The sequence below is a fragment of the Pogona vitticeps genome, chromosome 5 (genome assembly GCF_051106095.1).
Source record: "Pogona vitticeps strain Pit_001003342236 chromosome 5, PviZW2.1, whole genome shotgun sequence".
In the NCBI taxonomy this organism is placed as follows: Eukaryota; Metazoa; Chordata; class Lepidosauria; order Squamata; family Agamidae; genus Pogona; species Pogona vitticeps.
In genome coordinates this window covers 453273-468866 of record NC_135787.1, presented here as the reverse complement: position 1 = coordinate 468866, position 15594 = coordinate 453273, and the positions used below count along the sequence as shown (strand labels likewise).

At 57.3% G+C, this 15594-nt stretch overlaps 2 protein-coding genes across 3 annotated transcripts; one reads left to right on the top strand and one right to left on the bottom strand.

Moving 5' to 3' along the window:
• Window positions 1–3530: 3530 nt before the first annotated feature.
• WBP1 (WW domain binding protein 1) lies at window positions 3531–9734 on the top strand. 2 transcript variants are annotated; one of them, XM_073002244.2, is made up of 4 exons: window positions 3531–3924; window positions 4516–4618; window positions 4771–4932; window positions 5560–9734. In XM_073002244.2, the coding sequence occupies exons 1-4, from the start codon at window positions 3847–3849 to the stop codon at window positions 6198–6200; spliced, it is 984 nt and encodes a 327-aa protein (XP_072858345.2). In that variant the 5' UTR covers window positions 3531–3846; the 3' UTR covers window positions 6201–9734. The 2 variants fall into 2 exon arrangements, with proteins under 2 accessions (XP_072858345.2, XP_072858344.1); XM_073002243.2 differs by lacking the exon at window positions 3531–3924 and adding an exon at window positions 3933–4392.
• Window positions 9735–11048: 1314 nt separating this feature from the next.
• Window positions 11049–15405, bottom strand: MOGS (mannosyl-oligosaccharide glucosidase). Its single transcript, XM_073002242.2, has 4 exons — window positions 14502–15405; window positions 13696–13916; window positions 13136–13329; window positions 11049–13002 (listed from the first exon to the last, which is right to left on the bottom strand). Exons 1-4 carry the CDS (start codon window positions 15109–15111, stop codon window positions 11280–11282), a joined length of 2748 nt encoding a protein of 915 aa, XP_072858343.2. The 5' UTR covers window positions 15112–15405; the 3' UTR covers window positions 11049–11279.
• Between the last annotated feature and the right edge of the window lie 189 nt (window positions 15406–15594).

Sequence of the window (15594 nt, the reverse complement as noted above, 5' to 3'; positions counted from 1 at the left end):
CATGTCATCTTCAACCTTCGGGCTAGGTAACCAATAATATCAATTTGTACCACTTTTCAACCCATTTCTCTCCAAAAATACACTAATTCTTCTGTTACATAGCCTTTCACCTTCAAAAGGACATATTCCAAGTATAAATTTCTACAGCTTTGAAATCATTAGACTTTATTTTATTTATTTATTTATTTATTGTATTTATACCCCACCATTCCTCTTCTAATTTCCATTTCACATGTTAACTTATCATAAGCTCTACTTTTCTTTATACCAGTCTTCAAGGTTAATTTGTCGCTTTTCCAGTTCTTTGCAAATATTAATCTTGCTACACTAACCATTTTAACAACTCTTTCTGATTTTTTTAATACTGTACTGTGTTTTTTGTCAAAGTACTTCAATATAGAGGATTTGATTGCTGTCCACTTACATTAAAAACCTTTAATATTAAAAGAAGAACTACATATATAAGACAGCAATACTGTATATGATTCAAAGGAAATGAACTAAATAATTTTAAACAAAAAATATGTTCAATAATTGCATCCTTTCTCCCTGACAAGCTCTGTGCACATTGTAGGGCATAAGAACCATGGATATAAAAGTCACTTGATTTGGTTTTCCCCATATTCATGTCCAGCAAGTAAATATTCCCATTTCTCTGAATTACCTTTAGAGTCTATTCAGAGGCTTCCATGCATCCCATCTAACATTATAACTTATCACTAGATGCTCAAGCTGGTTCCATTCAGTTTGCTAGATGGGTTGTGCTGCCTCTCCACAGACCCTGTCTGGGTTCCTCTGGGTGAAGTTAGTGCTGCAGTAATGTTTAAGAAACTCCTAGATTTCAATCTTCTTGGAAGCTGGTGCTTGGAAATAAGTTCACATTAATAGGAAAGTGTCAGATGATGATAAAAACAAAATGGAATAGCTGATTACGGATAAAGAAATAGAGGATATAAATAATTTAAAGGCAGGAAAGACCCCTGGAACAGACGGATTCGGTCCAGATTATTATAAGGTATTTAAAAAGATTCTTATACCAAAGTTAAAAGAGTTATTTAACAAGATGTTAATGGGAGAAGAAATCCCACTTTCATGAAGACAATCACTTATTGTTTTAATATTAAAACCAGATAAAAATCCTACAAATATGGAAGCATATAGACCCATATCACTGATAAATCAAGATGCTAAGATATTTACAGCAATAATGGCAAAGAGATTGAATAGTTTTATGGGGAAATATATTGGAAAAGATCAAAATGGATTTATATTAAGTAAGCAAATGTCAGATTTAATGAGAAAGGTACTTAATGCACTTAGCTAAAGAAATTAATTCTAAAGCTGGAGTAATATTGTTAGATATATTCAAAGCATTTGATTCAGTGGAATGGGGTTTGTTAAAGATATTAATTATTTAGGGTTTGGACCTAATTTTAGGCAGATAATCCCCCAACTTTATTCACATAGAATACAGCCAGAGTAATAGTTAATGATGATATAACTGAGACAATACACCTAGACCGAAGTACAAGACAAGGTTGCCCCTTATCTCCAGTACTATTTACAATGATAATTGAATTATTGGCACAGATAATTAGAGACAATAAACAGATTAGAGGGATAGATAACAAAGAAAATGGTAAGATAAATGTATTTGCTGATGATACATTATTAATAGTTAAAAATCCAGTTGAAACAATTGAAAGGCTTAAATTACATTTGAAGGAATTTGAGAGTTAAGAGTAAATTGGGGAAAGTCAGAATGTTTATTGTTAAGTCACTCAGAGGAGGAGAAAAGAAAAATGAAAATAGTATTTGAAGGTAAAATCGAAAATGTTGTGAAATATTTAGGGAAATAAGTCCACGTTTTATTCAGTGCTCTATATGTATATTCAGCCTGCAGGGATATATTCCACACAGAACAAGAATACTCCGCAGCAGAAAAGCACAGGGGCAAGGTTGACACCCAGTTTCTGGGGCGGATCCCTCAGTCAGTTCCAGAAAGCTTTCATCGTAGACAGCTAGCAATAATTTCATGCTTGATGTTTATGTCATGTTTCATAGTTGCTGCTGATGTAACATTGCCTCCACAACTTTATAAGCAAGGACACTTATCTACTGGTCTGTTAAGAAAATAGTTGATTAATTTCTCTTTCATTTTTGTGTGTGTGGTGATAACAGAAGCCTATTGCCAGGATTTTGATAATTCACTAGATCTACAGCTGACAATGATAAACCCTGTGGAAATGCTTTAACATTTTCGGAATGTATGGTAAGCCGAACTGGGGGAGTACCCTCTTTACTAGAGGGGCAGGACCAGGGGGGCCCTCCCTGCTCCTGCTGCTGCTGCTGCTGCTGCTGGGGCACAACCTGCATCTCTTCCCAGCCAGCACAGCTAGTGGTGAGGAATGCTGGGAATTCGTTTACCCATCCAGGATTTGCAGGGTTGGACGTTGCCCACCTCATACTAAAACATACTCTTAAAAAAAAAAAATAAAGGGACGTGGTGGCGCTGTGGGCTAAACCGCAGAAGCCTGTGCTGCAGGGTCAGAAGATCCGGCAGTCGTAAGATCGAATCCACGCGACGGAGTGAGCTCCCGTCGCTTGTCCCAGCTCCCGCCAACCTAGCGGTTCGAAAGCATGCAAATGCGAGTAGATAAATAGGGACCACCTCGGTGGGAAGGTAAACAGCGTTCCGTGTCTAAATCACACTGGCCATGTGACCACGGAAAGATTGTCTTCAGACAAACGCTGGCTCTATGGCTTGAAGAGCGGGATGAGCGCCGCCCCCTAGAGTCGGACACGACTGGACAAAAATTGTCAAGGGGAACCTTTACCTTTACCTTTTTAAAAAAATACTGTAAATAAATCTCTTGAGGAACCTAGTGCCGGCATGGAAACCACTCAAAGCAATAAAAGACAATTACATATCACACAGTGTCACCTTAATGGTATTTTATTGTGTTTTCTGTTTATTTTTTTCTGCGCAGTAGTAGGTTTATGTTGTGTATTTCATTTCGGTAAAATTAAACAAAAAAAAAAAGAAGAAGAAGAAGCCACTCAAGGCAGTCATGGCGACAGGGGTTCTTCCAGGTCAGATAGCTTTCCCTTTTTGCACAAGGGTCGAGCCAGAGGGGCAGTGCTCCTGCCTCACTCTTTCCACCCCAGACCTCCCTCTGCCGCCCCCGCCCACCGCCCTCCCGGCGCCAGAAGCATCTCCCGCGCCGGGGCGACCCGTCGTTCGGCCACACCAGGACCAGCCGGACACAAAGCCCCCCCCCCCGGGCTGTGGAGGGCCCGGCCAGGGAAGGCCCCGCAAGGCTTCACGCCCCTGCGTCCCCCCCCCCCCCCGCAGGCCGGCCGGCCGGCCGCCACTTCCTGCCGCAGGTGGGCGCGATTGTCCGGCCGGCCCGGTTCCTTCAGGGCAGGAGCACCGGAAACGCGTCACTAGAGTGCTCCCAAGGCCCGCCTCCCGCGCGGCGGAAGGTGACGCAACTCAGAAGGGGAAGGAGCGGGGCGGGATTTCCGGCGCCCAAGGCGGAAGCGAGGTTTCCCATAGCAACCGAGCGGCTGCAGACCGGCGAGCGGCGTGGGGGGGCCGCGAAAGGAAGCGTTTCCTGAGCCAGAGGGCGGCGGCTGTGGCTGCGGCTCCTGCTAGGTGGCCCTGAGGAGGGGGCGCCTTTTCGTCTCCGCTCCCCCTGTCAGGCAGGTGGGGAGGGTGTCGCTTCCCATTCCCCGCCCCCCCCAAGCCAGAAGGCCAGGCGGCGGCAACGGCGGCGGCGCCCCCTTTGAGGCCGTCGCCTTGGACGAGCGGCGATTCGATGGTGATGCCGAGGGAATCCTCCGATGAAGGCGAGGCGGGACCCTTGGTGGGGCTTCACCGGGTCTCCTGCGGGCTCGTTGGTTAGGGGAGCTGTCCGTCAGGTACGTCGCCGGCGGCGGTCGACCCGCATTGGCGGAGGGCGCTGCTCGTCCGCGCGGAGGAAGGATTCCTACCTCTTTGTCTGCCCTTGTTATGGCCGCGGTCGACAGCCGATTGGTTGCGGGCGAGCGGGGTTGCAGCCGCGGATTGGCCGGGCGCGCCGCGGGAGCCGCGGATTGGTAGGCTCGTCGCGCCGGGGCGGGAGCTGCGCCGAGAGTGATGGCGGCGGAGGCAGCGGCGGGACCGGCCCGAAGCGGGGCCGGGGCGGGCGCGGGAGGGATGCGGGCCGAGGCGCGGGGGCGGCGGGCCGGGCCGAGAGCAGCGGGGGCGCCCGAGGCCGCGGCGGCTGCGGGGCGGCGGCTCCCCGGCCGGCTGTAGGCGGCGCCATGGAGCGGAGGCCTCCGGCGGGCAGGGAGGCCCTGGCCGGGTGGGCCGCCGCCTTGCTGGGCCGAGAGGGCCGAGAGCGGCAGGTGGGTCCGGGGACCGGAGGCGGGACCGGAGGCGGGGCGGGGAGGGCGGGCGCGCGGGCGGGTCCGGTTCCCTCCCGGGGCGGCGCTGACGTTGCTGCTCCCTTCCTCTCTTTCTCCCCGCAGGCGCACGAGTTCTGTCCCGGCGTGAACAACCAGCCCTACGTGTGCGAGACGGGCCACTGCTGCGGGGAGACGGGCTGCTGCATCTACTACTACGAGCTCTGGTGTGAGTGGCGGGGCTGCGGAGGGGGGGAGGGGGGGGAGGGGAGGGGAGGGGGAGGGGAAGGAAGGGGGGGTTCTTCGGGGCTCCCTCCCATCCCTCCCTCCCTCCCTCATCGGCCGCCCGTCGCCCCCTTTCCCCCCCTCCGTTCCCCGCAGGGTTCTGGCTCCTCTGGACGGTGCTGATCCTCTTCAGCTGCTGCTGCGCCTACCGGCACCGCCGCGCCAAACTGCGCTTGCAGCAGCAGCAGCGGCAGCGGGAGATCAACCTCATCGCCTACCACGGTGCCTGCAACTACCCGCCGTCCATGATGGACCTCAGTGAGTGGAGCTCCGCCGGGGCTTCTGCGGGGCGGGGGCGGGTGCGGGGGGAGCAGCCAGCCAAGGCCCTGAAGCCGCCAGAGGGATGTAACCTGTGAAGGGAACCCCCCCCCCCCAAACCCTCCATGCACACAGGCCAGTAGGTGCCTTTTCTGCTCTGGGGGTGACTGGACTCAAGCGCCAAGAGGGGCCAGTGGGCGCTCATGGCCTCCTCCCCTGCTTTGTTCACGAAAGGCTCCAGACCAGGGCTTGGGACCTCAGTTCTGCAGGCGATGGTTGGGGTGGAGGGGCCAATGCAGCATCTTCCGCTCTGAGCTGCTATCTTGGAGGGTGATGGGCTGCGCTTCTGCACAGCTTTGCATCAAAGAGGCAATATCTGCCCCCTTTCTGGACAGAACATGGTGCATGACAGGCCGATTGCAGGAACCTGGCTGAGTTGGTTTGGCGTCCTTTCCTGGCAAGAGACAGGGCGGGGAAGGAGAGCTTGATGGGGATGGAAGCTGGACCCAGGCAGAGGGCTTTCCACGTTGCTCATGAGGCCCGGTCCTCAGCTGCCGTTGCTCAGGCAGCCTCCCCACCCCTTTGCCTGCTGTCCTCCTCCCCTAATGCTTCTTTCTCTTTCTGCAGGGATGCTGGCTTCCTTCAAGCTCCCTGCCTATGAGGAGGTGGCCCACCGCCCAACCACGCCGCCACCCCCCTACAGTGCCATCCTTGGGGGTTCCGCCAGCCACCTGGGCTCCAGCACCTTGACCCTGACGGGCAGCTCGGACAACTACACCAGCTGCTCCTGTGACTCGAGCTGCCTGACGTCGCCGAGCAGCACCTCCCTCTCAGCCACGGAGGCCAGCACGCCCAGCGAGGGGGAGACCGAGATGGATGGGGCCACAGGTGGCTGTAGCAGCAGCACAGCAGGCAGTTGGGAGCTAGCGGTCCAGGCTGGGGCAGATCCTGCAACCCCACGCCTCAGGCATGCCCTCTTCTCCTCCGATGTGGAGTTGTTTGAAGGGGAACCGCGACGGGTCTCTGACAGCGACGACGGGACAGAGATTGTGGATGAAGGCGAGCACTTTCGGCACCGCCGCCTGACAGGGGACTCCGGGATTGAGGTGGGGCGTGGCCAAGAGGAAGAAGAAGTGGAGGAAGCCACCCACCTGCTTGAGAAGGGGGGTCCCTGTTCTCCATCGGTTCCTGAATCCCAGAGTCTGTGCGGGGTGCAGACTGAAGGGGACCCCGAAGAACTGGCCTCCTCACCTACGTTGCCTGTCTGAAGGGAGGGGGCTGCCCTGCTTGGCCAATGGCCCCCTTCCCGCTTCTTGGGACTGAGACTGGGGCAGCCCTGAGTCATGGGCAAGGCCCTCCGCCCCTGCAGTTCACTGTGGAGAATTACCGCCTTAGCACCAACACTGCCCTCTGCCAGATCTCACGCTGTGTCTCTCTTGCCCCCAGGCGCTGTCTAGACAATGTAGCACTGGCCCTCTCCAGCTTTGTGACCAAAGGCCTGCTCTTCCTGTGACTCCAGTGCCAGCATAAGGGCCTCCTGTGGACCTGTGATCCCCCCCTTATGCACCGTGTGCTTGGGAGGGGATGCGTGCAGGGCTGCCGACTGGGCTGTAACTTCTGTAGCAGCTCTGTGTGTGTGTGTGTGTGTGTGTGTGTGCATGCGCATGCACACATGTGTGTCTCACTGCGCTCTATAGCGTTTGTTACGAGGAGCATCTCTTCCCACAGGGGCTGACTGAACGTTTGCACCGGGCTTGAGATTGGCTGGGTGCAGAATGGAGATAATTCCTGGGACGGTGACTCCCTGGGCTGGCCAGGCAGGGCACAGGAGTTGGCCTTTCTCCTTCAAGCTGCTTGAGTCGGCCCGTGCTTGGTAGCTTTTGGAGTAGAGAGGTTGTCCCCCTTCCCCAGGGCCCAGCGGTGCGTGCTTACTATTAAAGAAATGTGAAATTCCTGCTATGGAGGCTCTTGTTATGCTGGGGGAGGGGCTGAGCTGCATCCAGGGTGGGTGTAGGATTATTGGTGGAGGGGCCCTGGGAAGTGCGAGGTGGGGGGTGGCTAGAAGGTTGGCTGCCATGTGCCTCCTTAGTCTGTGCCCCTGCAAACAAGCTGCTCGTGCTTTCTGAGCTGCCCCACCTCACCTCACCTGCGCCATAGTCACTTTCTTGCTTCAGGGGAAAGGAAACAAGTCAGGCTTCCAAGCTCAGGTTCTCCCTAAAGCTGAGTTGCACAGTTTTTTTTTCTTCAGTGCAGTTTGTTTTATGAGGCATCGAAAACAAATTCACCCCAGTTTCTGGTTAATTTTTAGTGAGAGTTCAGTCCTGATTTGAGCTAGAGTATTTGGGATGAACTGAATTTTAGGAAAAATGGAAGGCAGTACGAAAAGAGGGAGACCTAATAGGAGATAGGTTGGCCCAGTGAAGGAATCCATAGTCTTTGGCAAGACCTGCTGAAGTCTTGTGATGAATGATAGGACCTTCTGAAAATCATTGGCTACAGTCTCGTTTATATTACCTATTGCAGTAAATTGAAAGTGACATGACAGAACCCAAGGACGACGATCCTGTGTTTTGCTGATCTTTGTTTTTAATTCCTTCTCCTGGCGTGCAGTGTTGAAACCTGTTTTCCAGTGGTGCTGTTCCTTTAATAGCTTGGAAACGGTCGGCGCAATGGTCCCTGTCCCCACCCCTCCCTCAGTTTTCCTAAAGTCCTGCTTACACTTGGCCCATTTATTAACATTGTCCTCTGAGTTTTTCTTGCCATTTTGGCTGCAATCCTATGACTCCTGATAGTTCCACTTTCCTCACTGTCCTGGGCTGCTCAGAACAAAAGGCGTCCCTCAGACGAGACTTGGGAAAGCAAATTAACTGCACCTCCCTCGTGGCCCTCTTCGGTGTTCTCTGTGTCACCACTTTCCTGTCTCTGGTGTGCCTCTGTTGCTTAGATAACGGCAGTCTCCATACTTGTGAAAGCCTTGTGAGAGAGACATCAGAGGTGATGGTCTCAGAGGGAGAAGGTTGCTGAAGGCAGGCGGAATGACAACTGCTCAGGGGGAGGTCTGCTTGGCTGTCTTGGTTTGTGGGGCAGAACAGAAACTGGATTCTGGTGAGAGATGCAGGGAATTGTTGGCAAGGATTTCCAATTTCGAGGAGCCACAACAGACATCAACAGGGCATCCTTGTCAGTCTTGTTTCAGCATGGACAGGAAAACGTTTTAAAAATGCTAACATGGGTCCTTTAATTGTGAGCTTTTGCCTATAATAGTCCTTTATGTGTCTGAGGAAGTGGATTGTAATCCGCAGAAATTCACACCAAAGTACATCCATCAGGTTTTAAGGGATCACAACTTGTCCGTTTTTATTTTTATCATACAAGCTGCAAGAAAATGATTCATTGACTTTCTGCCATGGTTTCATAGAGAAAAAGTGGATATTGTGTGTTTGCCCAGTAGTCAGTTTTCTGTCTCCAGAATTGTTTGGGGACTACAGATAAACCTGCTAAGAAACCCCAAAATTTGAGAAGATGAAAACGGGATGGCTGGAAGGTCTCCTGCTTTTGGAAAAGGGGTGCTTTGTAGCGTCGAACCATGCGGAACCCCTTTTGCTTACCTCTGCGCTAGCGTGTGCAGTGGCTCCAATCCTAAGCAGCTGCACCTGGCAGAGGACTGGCAGATTCATGGAGGGTGGCATAACAGTGGATGCTCATGAGGATGGCTCTATTGCCTCCGTTTATCAGAAGCAGGAAACCCCTTTGTATCAGGTGGAGATTAGAGGCACCATTGCCCTCACGGTTCTGGTCACGGGTTCCCCGTAGGCAGCTGTTAGGTAGAATGCAGGGCGAGGGGAGCCTTGTTCTGAGCTGGCAGGGCCTTCCTGCGGTTCAGCCAAGATAGGGCGGCTGAACTGAAGACTGATAGGTGGGTGGGTGGGGAATAAATGGGATTGGATCCTTGTGTAAAAGAACATGTTCTCCTTTTGGTAGTAATATTCAAAGCAAATTCCTGGATGTGGAAAGGATCCTGTGGATCACTGAGTCCTGCCCTGTGAAGGAGGCCCAGTGGGGGAAAAGCTAAGATCCTGCAAGGCAGCGGTCTGTCCACCTGCCTCTCTTAGCTCTGCTCATGCTTGCCTAGGGATGTAGAGTGTGTAGGAAAGGACATCTTGCGGAGGCCAGGCAAGGACCGACCCTCCTCCACACACAGAGAAATGTGTAACTTGGAGGAGAGTTGACTATCTGGGCAGTAGGTAGGTGCTCCAAACTAGGGAGGGAGCCGTACATCACAATCCCTTTCTAAGTGAGCAACTTTTCCAACCACCGAGCCACCTTGGCGCACCTGGGGTGCCCCTAATTCTGTCCCGAACCTCTCCCTCTGAAAGGACACTTGGTTCAAGACAGGGTCCGGGAGCTGCACTGAGAGCCTCCTCTGCTTCAGCAGCACCGACCACGGAGGCCACCGGGGAGTGCGCTGCAACCTGAACTGCTGGTTCACTGCTTGGGAGGGGTTGAACGGCCCAGCATGGGAGGCTACCTCATAGCGGCTTAGATTATGGTCCCTTTGGCCCTCTACAGTTGGCACTGGCTGGTGGCCGGACTGCAGGCTCTTGTGCTCAGCAAGGGTCTTTGCTGCCTCCTGCTGAGCCTTATCTGTTCAAATACACAGCTGCTGGATGTGAACATGCCCCTCTCCCCAGTCCCCATGCTGCAGGTTCCCTTTGGAGATGCTGAGAGGAAACAGGACCACCTCGGGTCCTTTTCAGGAGAAAGGCCAGGCAAAAATACTTTAAATAAATACCTTGAATACACCTTGGTTAATTTGTGGTCCATGCTCTACTTCCTCAGACACCCAAAGTGTTTCTTGCAGTGATTGTTGTAGGTTTTTCAGGCTGTTTGGCTGTGTTTCTTATAGTCATTAGGCTTGACAGAGCAATACATGGTGCACGCCAGTGCGGGAGGCTGCTGTTTGTAGGGCGTGCAGCCCCCCCTTCCTGTACCTGTCCATCAGCTTTAGGGGCTCCAGCTCAAGTCCCCTGCGCCAGGGAGTCCTCTTGGCCCCTGATGGGACAGCACCGGTTGCATAAGACTGCAGGATCCTGCAGAGTGCAGTTCCCATGCCGATGTTTGGCTCTGTCCTGTCACTGAGCATGTCTGGGTTTTATCCGATGGTTCTACCCCCATTCTTGCCTTCTGTTTTTTAAGAAGGAGTGGGAGGGCACCGCAGTGAAGAGGGGGCCAAATATTTTTCTACATCTGGAAATCATAGGGTGTGTGCTCAAGCGTTCTGCCAGCTCCCGTTATGCACACATTCACTCAATTTACATACCACCTCATTAGGTGCAAACACCACTCTGGATGCCAAGAGATTAAAACTTAAAACTCCACAATTATAATCAGTCAATCATCAATCAAAATATGGCAATATACGTACAGACAGCAAGTCCAGAATTAGTGAAAAAAATAAAAAGAATTTTGACTGCCTCTAGTCTAGGGGATTCAGTTCTTAAAACACATTTTACCAGCTGTCTAAATGTAAGGAGGGAGGAAGCCTGGCTTCTCTGTTTTGGGTGGATGATGCCGTTCTGGGCCCAGAAGGGATAACAGAGGGTGGCCTGAACTCTGCTACTGCACACCCTGTCTGTGGGGGTCCTCTGCCTGTCTCCCCTTTGACCAGCTGCGAAGGTGTCAGGGATCTAAGGAAGCAGATTTTTGCATGCAGGGTTGGGTTGTTTATGCTCCATCAAGTTACTTCTGGCAGCCCTATGAATGAGTCAGCCCCGTTTGACATCCTGCCCCTCACTCAGTTCTTGTAAATTCAGAATGGTGGCTTCCTTGAGGGAGTCTGTAGCAAAACCTGGGCCCCTCTCCCACCCAAAGTCCTGCTCTTTCTCTGGTATAGGCAGTGAATGCCCCACGCGGATCCCTTCAGGATCAGGTCCCAATTCTCTTCCTCTCTGCAAACTCCGTATGGTTCATCAGTTTCTAACCCTCTCTCACACACACCCCTAATAGTCTCTTTTCTGACCATGGGAGTCCAACCCACACCCACAAGGGTTGCATGGTGGCTACTCCCCCCCCACCACCACCAGCTCAGCTTCCACAGCAAGGAGGAGACAAGAAGGTCCAAGCTTCACAGCTTTATTTCAGTAAAAAACTGAAAAGCCAGAGCCTGCCCTGGGCTGGAGGGAGACTGTAGGGCCACAGCCGCTTTGCCAGGACTCTGAATCTGGATCGCTCAGCTGGGCGCCAGGGGGTGGTCAGCACTGGCCTCGGCAAGAGCAGGCCCTGGTGCAAAGAACCAGGGACCCCCGGGACCAGCAGCTCCCGCCACCGCGACCGCCACCTCTTCCTCCTCAATATTCCTCGGCCATCATGAGCACCACAAGAGCTGACCAGCCTGTAAACGGGTAGCAGCCTTGCCCCTGCCCTGTGCGGTCATTGTACTGTTCCCAGAGGTACCCGCTCTCCACGTACTGGCGATAGATGTTGCTGACGAGGTTTGCACGCAGCTCCTGGTAGAGGGCCGCCGCCTGCTGCTGGAAGGGCCCCGCGAGCTGGCCGTAGTGGTGCAGGGCCCGCACAGCCAGGTAGTTGATGTTGACCCAGACCGGCCCCCTCCAGTAGGGCGGGTCGTGCTCCGTGTTGTGCTTGAGGTAGAAGGGGCTGGTGCGGGAGAGGGAGCGCAGGCCAAAGGGCGTCCACAGCTTCTTCTCGCTGCGCATGTCCGCCAGGAGGCTGCCCAGGCGGGGGGAGTCCGGGTGCAGCAGCTGCAGCAGCAAGGGGAAAAGGCTGACGTACCCAAGCGCTCCCCCCACAAACTGCAGCTTGGGCGGCTTGCGGACGACACGCACCAGCTGTGGGGTGGGGAGGGGCTGGCCCGGGGGAGGGAGCCGGAGCCGCTCCCTCTCCAGGGCCACAGCCAAGGTATGGTTGCCGTAGTCCGCAAAGGTGCCCAGCGCCCCGGCCCAGTGGTGCCGGTCGAGAAGGGCGTTGTCCGCCAGCGCCTCAGCCATGCGGCGATACTCGCCCGCGGGCTTCTTCACCCGGCTGGCCACATCGGCCATGACGGCTGAGGCCACGGCCATCCAGCAGCGCAGGTCCAGGTGGCGCTCGTCCGGCGAGGGGTGGGAGGCCCGGGGGTAGTCATCCAGGCCCGAGGTCAGCGTCTTCGGGTTGAGGAACCGTTCAGCCTCCCGGTCCCGCCCACGCCAGCGGAAGGTGTAGGGCTCGGGCCCAGCCTGCGTCTCGTTGTACCACCGGTACCAGCTCTCCAGGCGGGGGAAGAGGCGCTCCAGGAAACTGGCCTCCCCTCCTCCGTGGGCCATCAGCTGCTGCAGGGCCAAGAAGAGGGTCGGGGGGTTACCAGCACTGGTGTCCTGCACCACAAACTCGGCAGGCACCTTGGTGCGGGCCTCCTCGCCCAGGATCTGCTCTCTCGGGATCCACCCTTCCGCGTTCATGAGATCCAGCCAGTGGGCCAAGACCTCCTGGCTGAGGGCTGGGTCCCAGCGCCCGAGCAGCAACTGGTGGAAGCCTTCGTCCCACAGGAAGCCCCGGGGGAAGAAGGAGCGGGAGGGCACCGCAGTGAAGAGGGGGCCCTCTGGGTAGAGCTGGGGGTGGTCCGTGTGCGGGGACCGCACCAGGGACTGCCCATAGAAGTAGCCCATCCCGCCCAGCATGTTGCTGAGGGCGGCCTTCGCAAACTGCTGCTGCTGCAGGGAGTAGCCCTTGGCGGCCAGCCCGAAGGTGTCCTCGAAGCGCTGCTCAAAGGCCGCCCGGTGCCTCTCGAGCTCCTGCGTCAGGGCCTCTCCAGCCAGCGGCCCAGGGCGGCCGGCGAAGCTGCCCGACTCAAAGACCACCTCCAGGCGGCAGGGCAGGGCCACTGTCACCTGGTGGACCAGGAGCTGGCTGCGGGGCTCCCCACCCCCAGGCAGGCCTCCACGGTACACGTCCACACCAAAGTAGCGCCGCTGGGGTGTCCCCGGGGGCCCATAGGAAAAGCGAGGAGTCAGGCTGGCTTTCACGACCTCCGTCAGGCGGTGCAGCCCTTCGGCCTTTGCTTGCAGGTAGTTGTAGCTGGAGGAGAAGGAGGAGGAAAGAGCAGGAGGGAGGGAGGGAGAGACAGAGAGAGGGAGGGTCACTGGCTGTGCCTGGAAAGGACAGGGCCCCTCCTGACCCGCCACAGAGGTGGTGGCCGCGGGGTAGGTACCTGGCATAGAGAGGCGCCGCGCCAGCCTCGTCGGTGGGTTGCTGGAAAGTGAGGCTGAAGTCTCCCAGCTCCTCGGTCGTGCCGGTCAAAGCTCTCAGCCGGCTCTTCCCCTCCACCAGGGGCTGCAGGGCCCCCTGCCCGTCTGTGGCCACATAGAAGAGCAGCGAAACGATGGGAGCCTGCGGTCCCGTCCTCTGAGCACAAGAAAAGAGCAATGAGCGTCGGCTGTTCCATGGGCCAGAACCAGGACACGAGGGGGGGGGGCTGCCTCCCTCCCCCTTTTGCTCTCGCACAGGAGGGGCCCACTTGTTTCTCTTTTTAGCAAGGCCTTTGGACAGCAGGCGTGCGAAGCAAGTCTCTGGCTTGGGGTGGCAACACCGAGACCCATTTTTGAACCTGGGAGAAACTCAGCCCAGAATCTGTCTCCGGATGTTGGTTCAGGTCTCTCTTGCCTGGAGACCTAAGAAACCTCCTCCCCCAGCTCCTGAGAAGGACCCCCGGGATGCGCCCTTTTTTGGCAAAATCCGCTCCTGCCCGCCCTCCCTGCTGCTCGTCCACACCTCAGGCCGAACAGTGACCCTCCAGCTCCAGTCGCCTCCGTGCCGGCCCCCTGGGCGCTTCACAAACTCCGTCTGCAAGCTGAGGCCCACGTCACGGATCTCCTGCACCCCAAAATGGGTGCCGTCGTGAAGAAGCCAGCCGTATCGGGGCAGGCCGTCGCTCTGTTCGCAGACGTGGCGCAGCCGGACGTCCCCTTCCAGCTGGTGCATCCACATCAGGCCTGCGGAGGGGGAGGCAGGCGGAGAAGGGAAGACCAGCGATGGAGCTGGAGCAGGCAGGGTGCATGCAGCAGGACCTTTGAGGCGGCCTGCTGCTTGGGGAGGGGGGGGGAAGCGATGCAGGCAGGAAAGACCCGCCACCACCCCGGGAGGGAAGCCGCCCTCCCCTGGCCGTCCCCAGAGGGCAGAAGGGCACCTTCCCAACCCAGGGAGAAGGAGGATGGGGGGGGGGAGGCGCACCCCTTCCATGGCAGGACTCCTGCCTCCTGTGGGGCAGCCTTTGGGAGCCTCAGAGGCCTCAATTCCTGGCTCCCCCCCCCGGAGAGCCCGGGCCCCCAGCCGGACCCCCTGCGGCAGGGAGGAAGCCCCGGCCCTTCCCCGCCACACCTGACGTGTTCTCCCCCCTCGCCCCCCCCGGGCCCCCTCCAAGCCCTTGCCCGCCGCCCAAAGGCTGGCGAAGGGGGCGCCGCGGGTGGGTGTCTCTGTGTGTGTGTGCGGGGGGGGGAATGAAGCGAGCCCCGGTCCTTTCCGCCCCCCCCCCTGCAGGGGAAGGGAAGGGGAGCCCCGGCCGGGTCGGGCCCTCTCACCTGCCACCAGGGAGCGGGGGCTGCGGGTCTTCATGCCGAAGTAGACGTGCGGCCGGTAGGAGCCCCAGAAGCGGAGCGGCCCGCCGGGGGGCGAGGACGGCGGCGGCGGCAGGAGGGCGCGGGGCGCCGGGTGGAGGGTGACGGCGCGGGCGGCCAGGCGGGCCCGGGCGTAGAGGCCGTAGGCGAAGGCGGCGCAGCCCAGGGCCCCGCAGGCCAGCGCCAGGAGCGCGCACAGCCGGCCCAGCCCGGGCCTCCGCGGCCGTCGGTGCGGGGAGGAGGAGGAGGAGGCCGCCTGCTGATGCTGATGCTGATGCTGCTCCTGCTGCTGGGCCCGCCGCCGCCGCCGCCCCGCACCCCCCGGCGGGCGCTCCTTCCGGGCCGGGTGGGGCCGGCGCTCCCGCGGGCGGCTCTGCCCCAACGGCGGCCGCTCCTCCTCGCCTTCTTCATCATCATCATCATCATCCTCCTCCCCCTCTTCCTCCACCACCACCACCTTCTCTTCCTCCTCCTCCTCCTCCGGCTGTTGGGGGAGGAGGGGGAGGCGCTGGCGGCGGGGGTCCCGCGGGCGGCCCTTCTGCTCCGGAGCCCGGCGCCGCCGCTCCCGGGCCATCCTCACCTCCGTCCGGGCGGGCCTGCGAGCGGCGGGCGGCGGGAAGGGAGGCGGGAAGGGAGGCGGCGGCGGTGGGGGGGGCGCCTTCCTGGCCTTTGCTCTCCCTGACCCCCCCCTTCCCCGCCCGCGCCCCGGCGAGAGCCCGACCAGGGAGCGAAGAGCGGACCGTCACCTCCCCCCCCCCGGGGCCGGCCGGGGTTGCCGGGGCAACGAGGCAGCTTCTCGGGCCCCCACGCCCCCCCTCTCCCTGCCTCGGCCTCGCTCGGCCCTGACGTGTCCCTCCGCGCGCCCAGGAAGCTCCGCCCCCTCCCCCAGACTGCGTTTCCCGGCAGGCTCTGCGCCGCCCTCGCCCCGACGCCCCATGGGAAATGTGGTCCCCGGCCGGCCGCCTCACACCCCCCCCCGGCTTCAGAGGGGAGCCGCCACTCCCCCCCCACAACACACACACACACACCTGAGGAGAGGTGGGGGGGGCTGCCACCG

Coding starts and splice junctions, on each gene's coding strand:
- WBP1 (XM_073002243.2), top strand. CDS start 4,309: ATGGAGCGGAGGCCTCCGGCGGGCAGGGAGGCCCTGGCCGGGTGGGCC. Junction 4,393..4,515: donor GAGAGGGCCGAGAGCGGCAG/GTGGGTCCGGGG, acceptor TTCTCCCCGCAG/GCGCACGAGTTCTGTCCCGG. Junction 4,619..4,770: donor CTACTACTACGAGCTCTGGT/GTGAGTGGCGGG, acceptor CGTTCCCCGCAG/GGTTCTGGCTCCTCTGGACG.
- MOGS (XM_073002242.2), bottom strand. CDS start 15,111: ATGGCCCGGGAGCGGCGGCGCCGGGCTCCGGAGCAGAAGGGCCGCCCG. Junction 13,917..14,501: donor CCCCCGCTCCCTGGTGGCAG/GTGAGAGGGCCC, acceptor CCCCCTCCGCAG/GCCTGATGTGGATGCACCAG. Junction 13,003..13,135: donor GCGGCGCCTCTCTATGCCAG/GTACCTACCCCG, acceptor CTTCTCCTCCAG/CTACAACTACCTGCAAGCAA.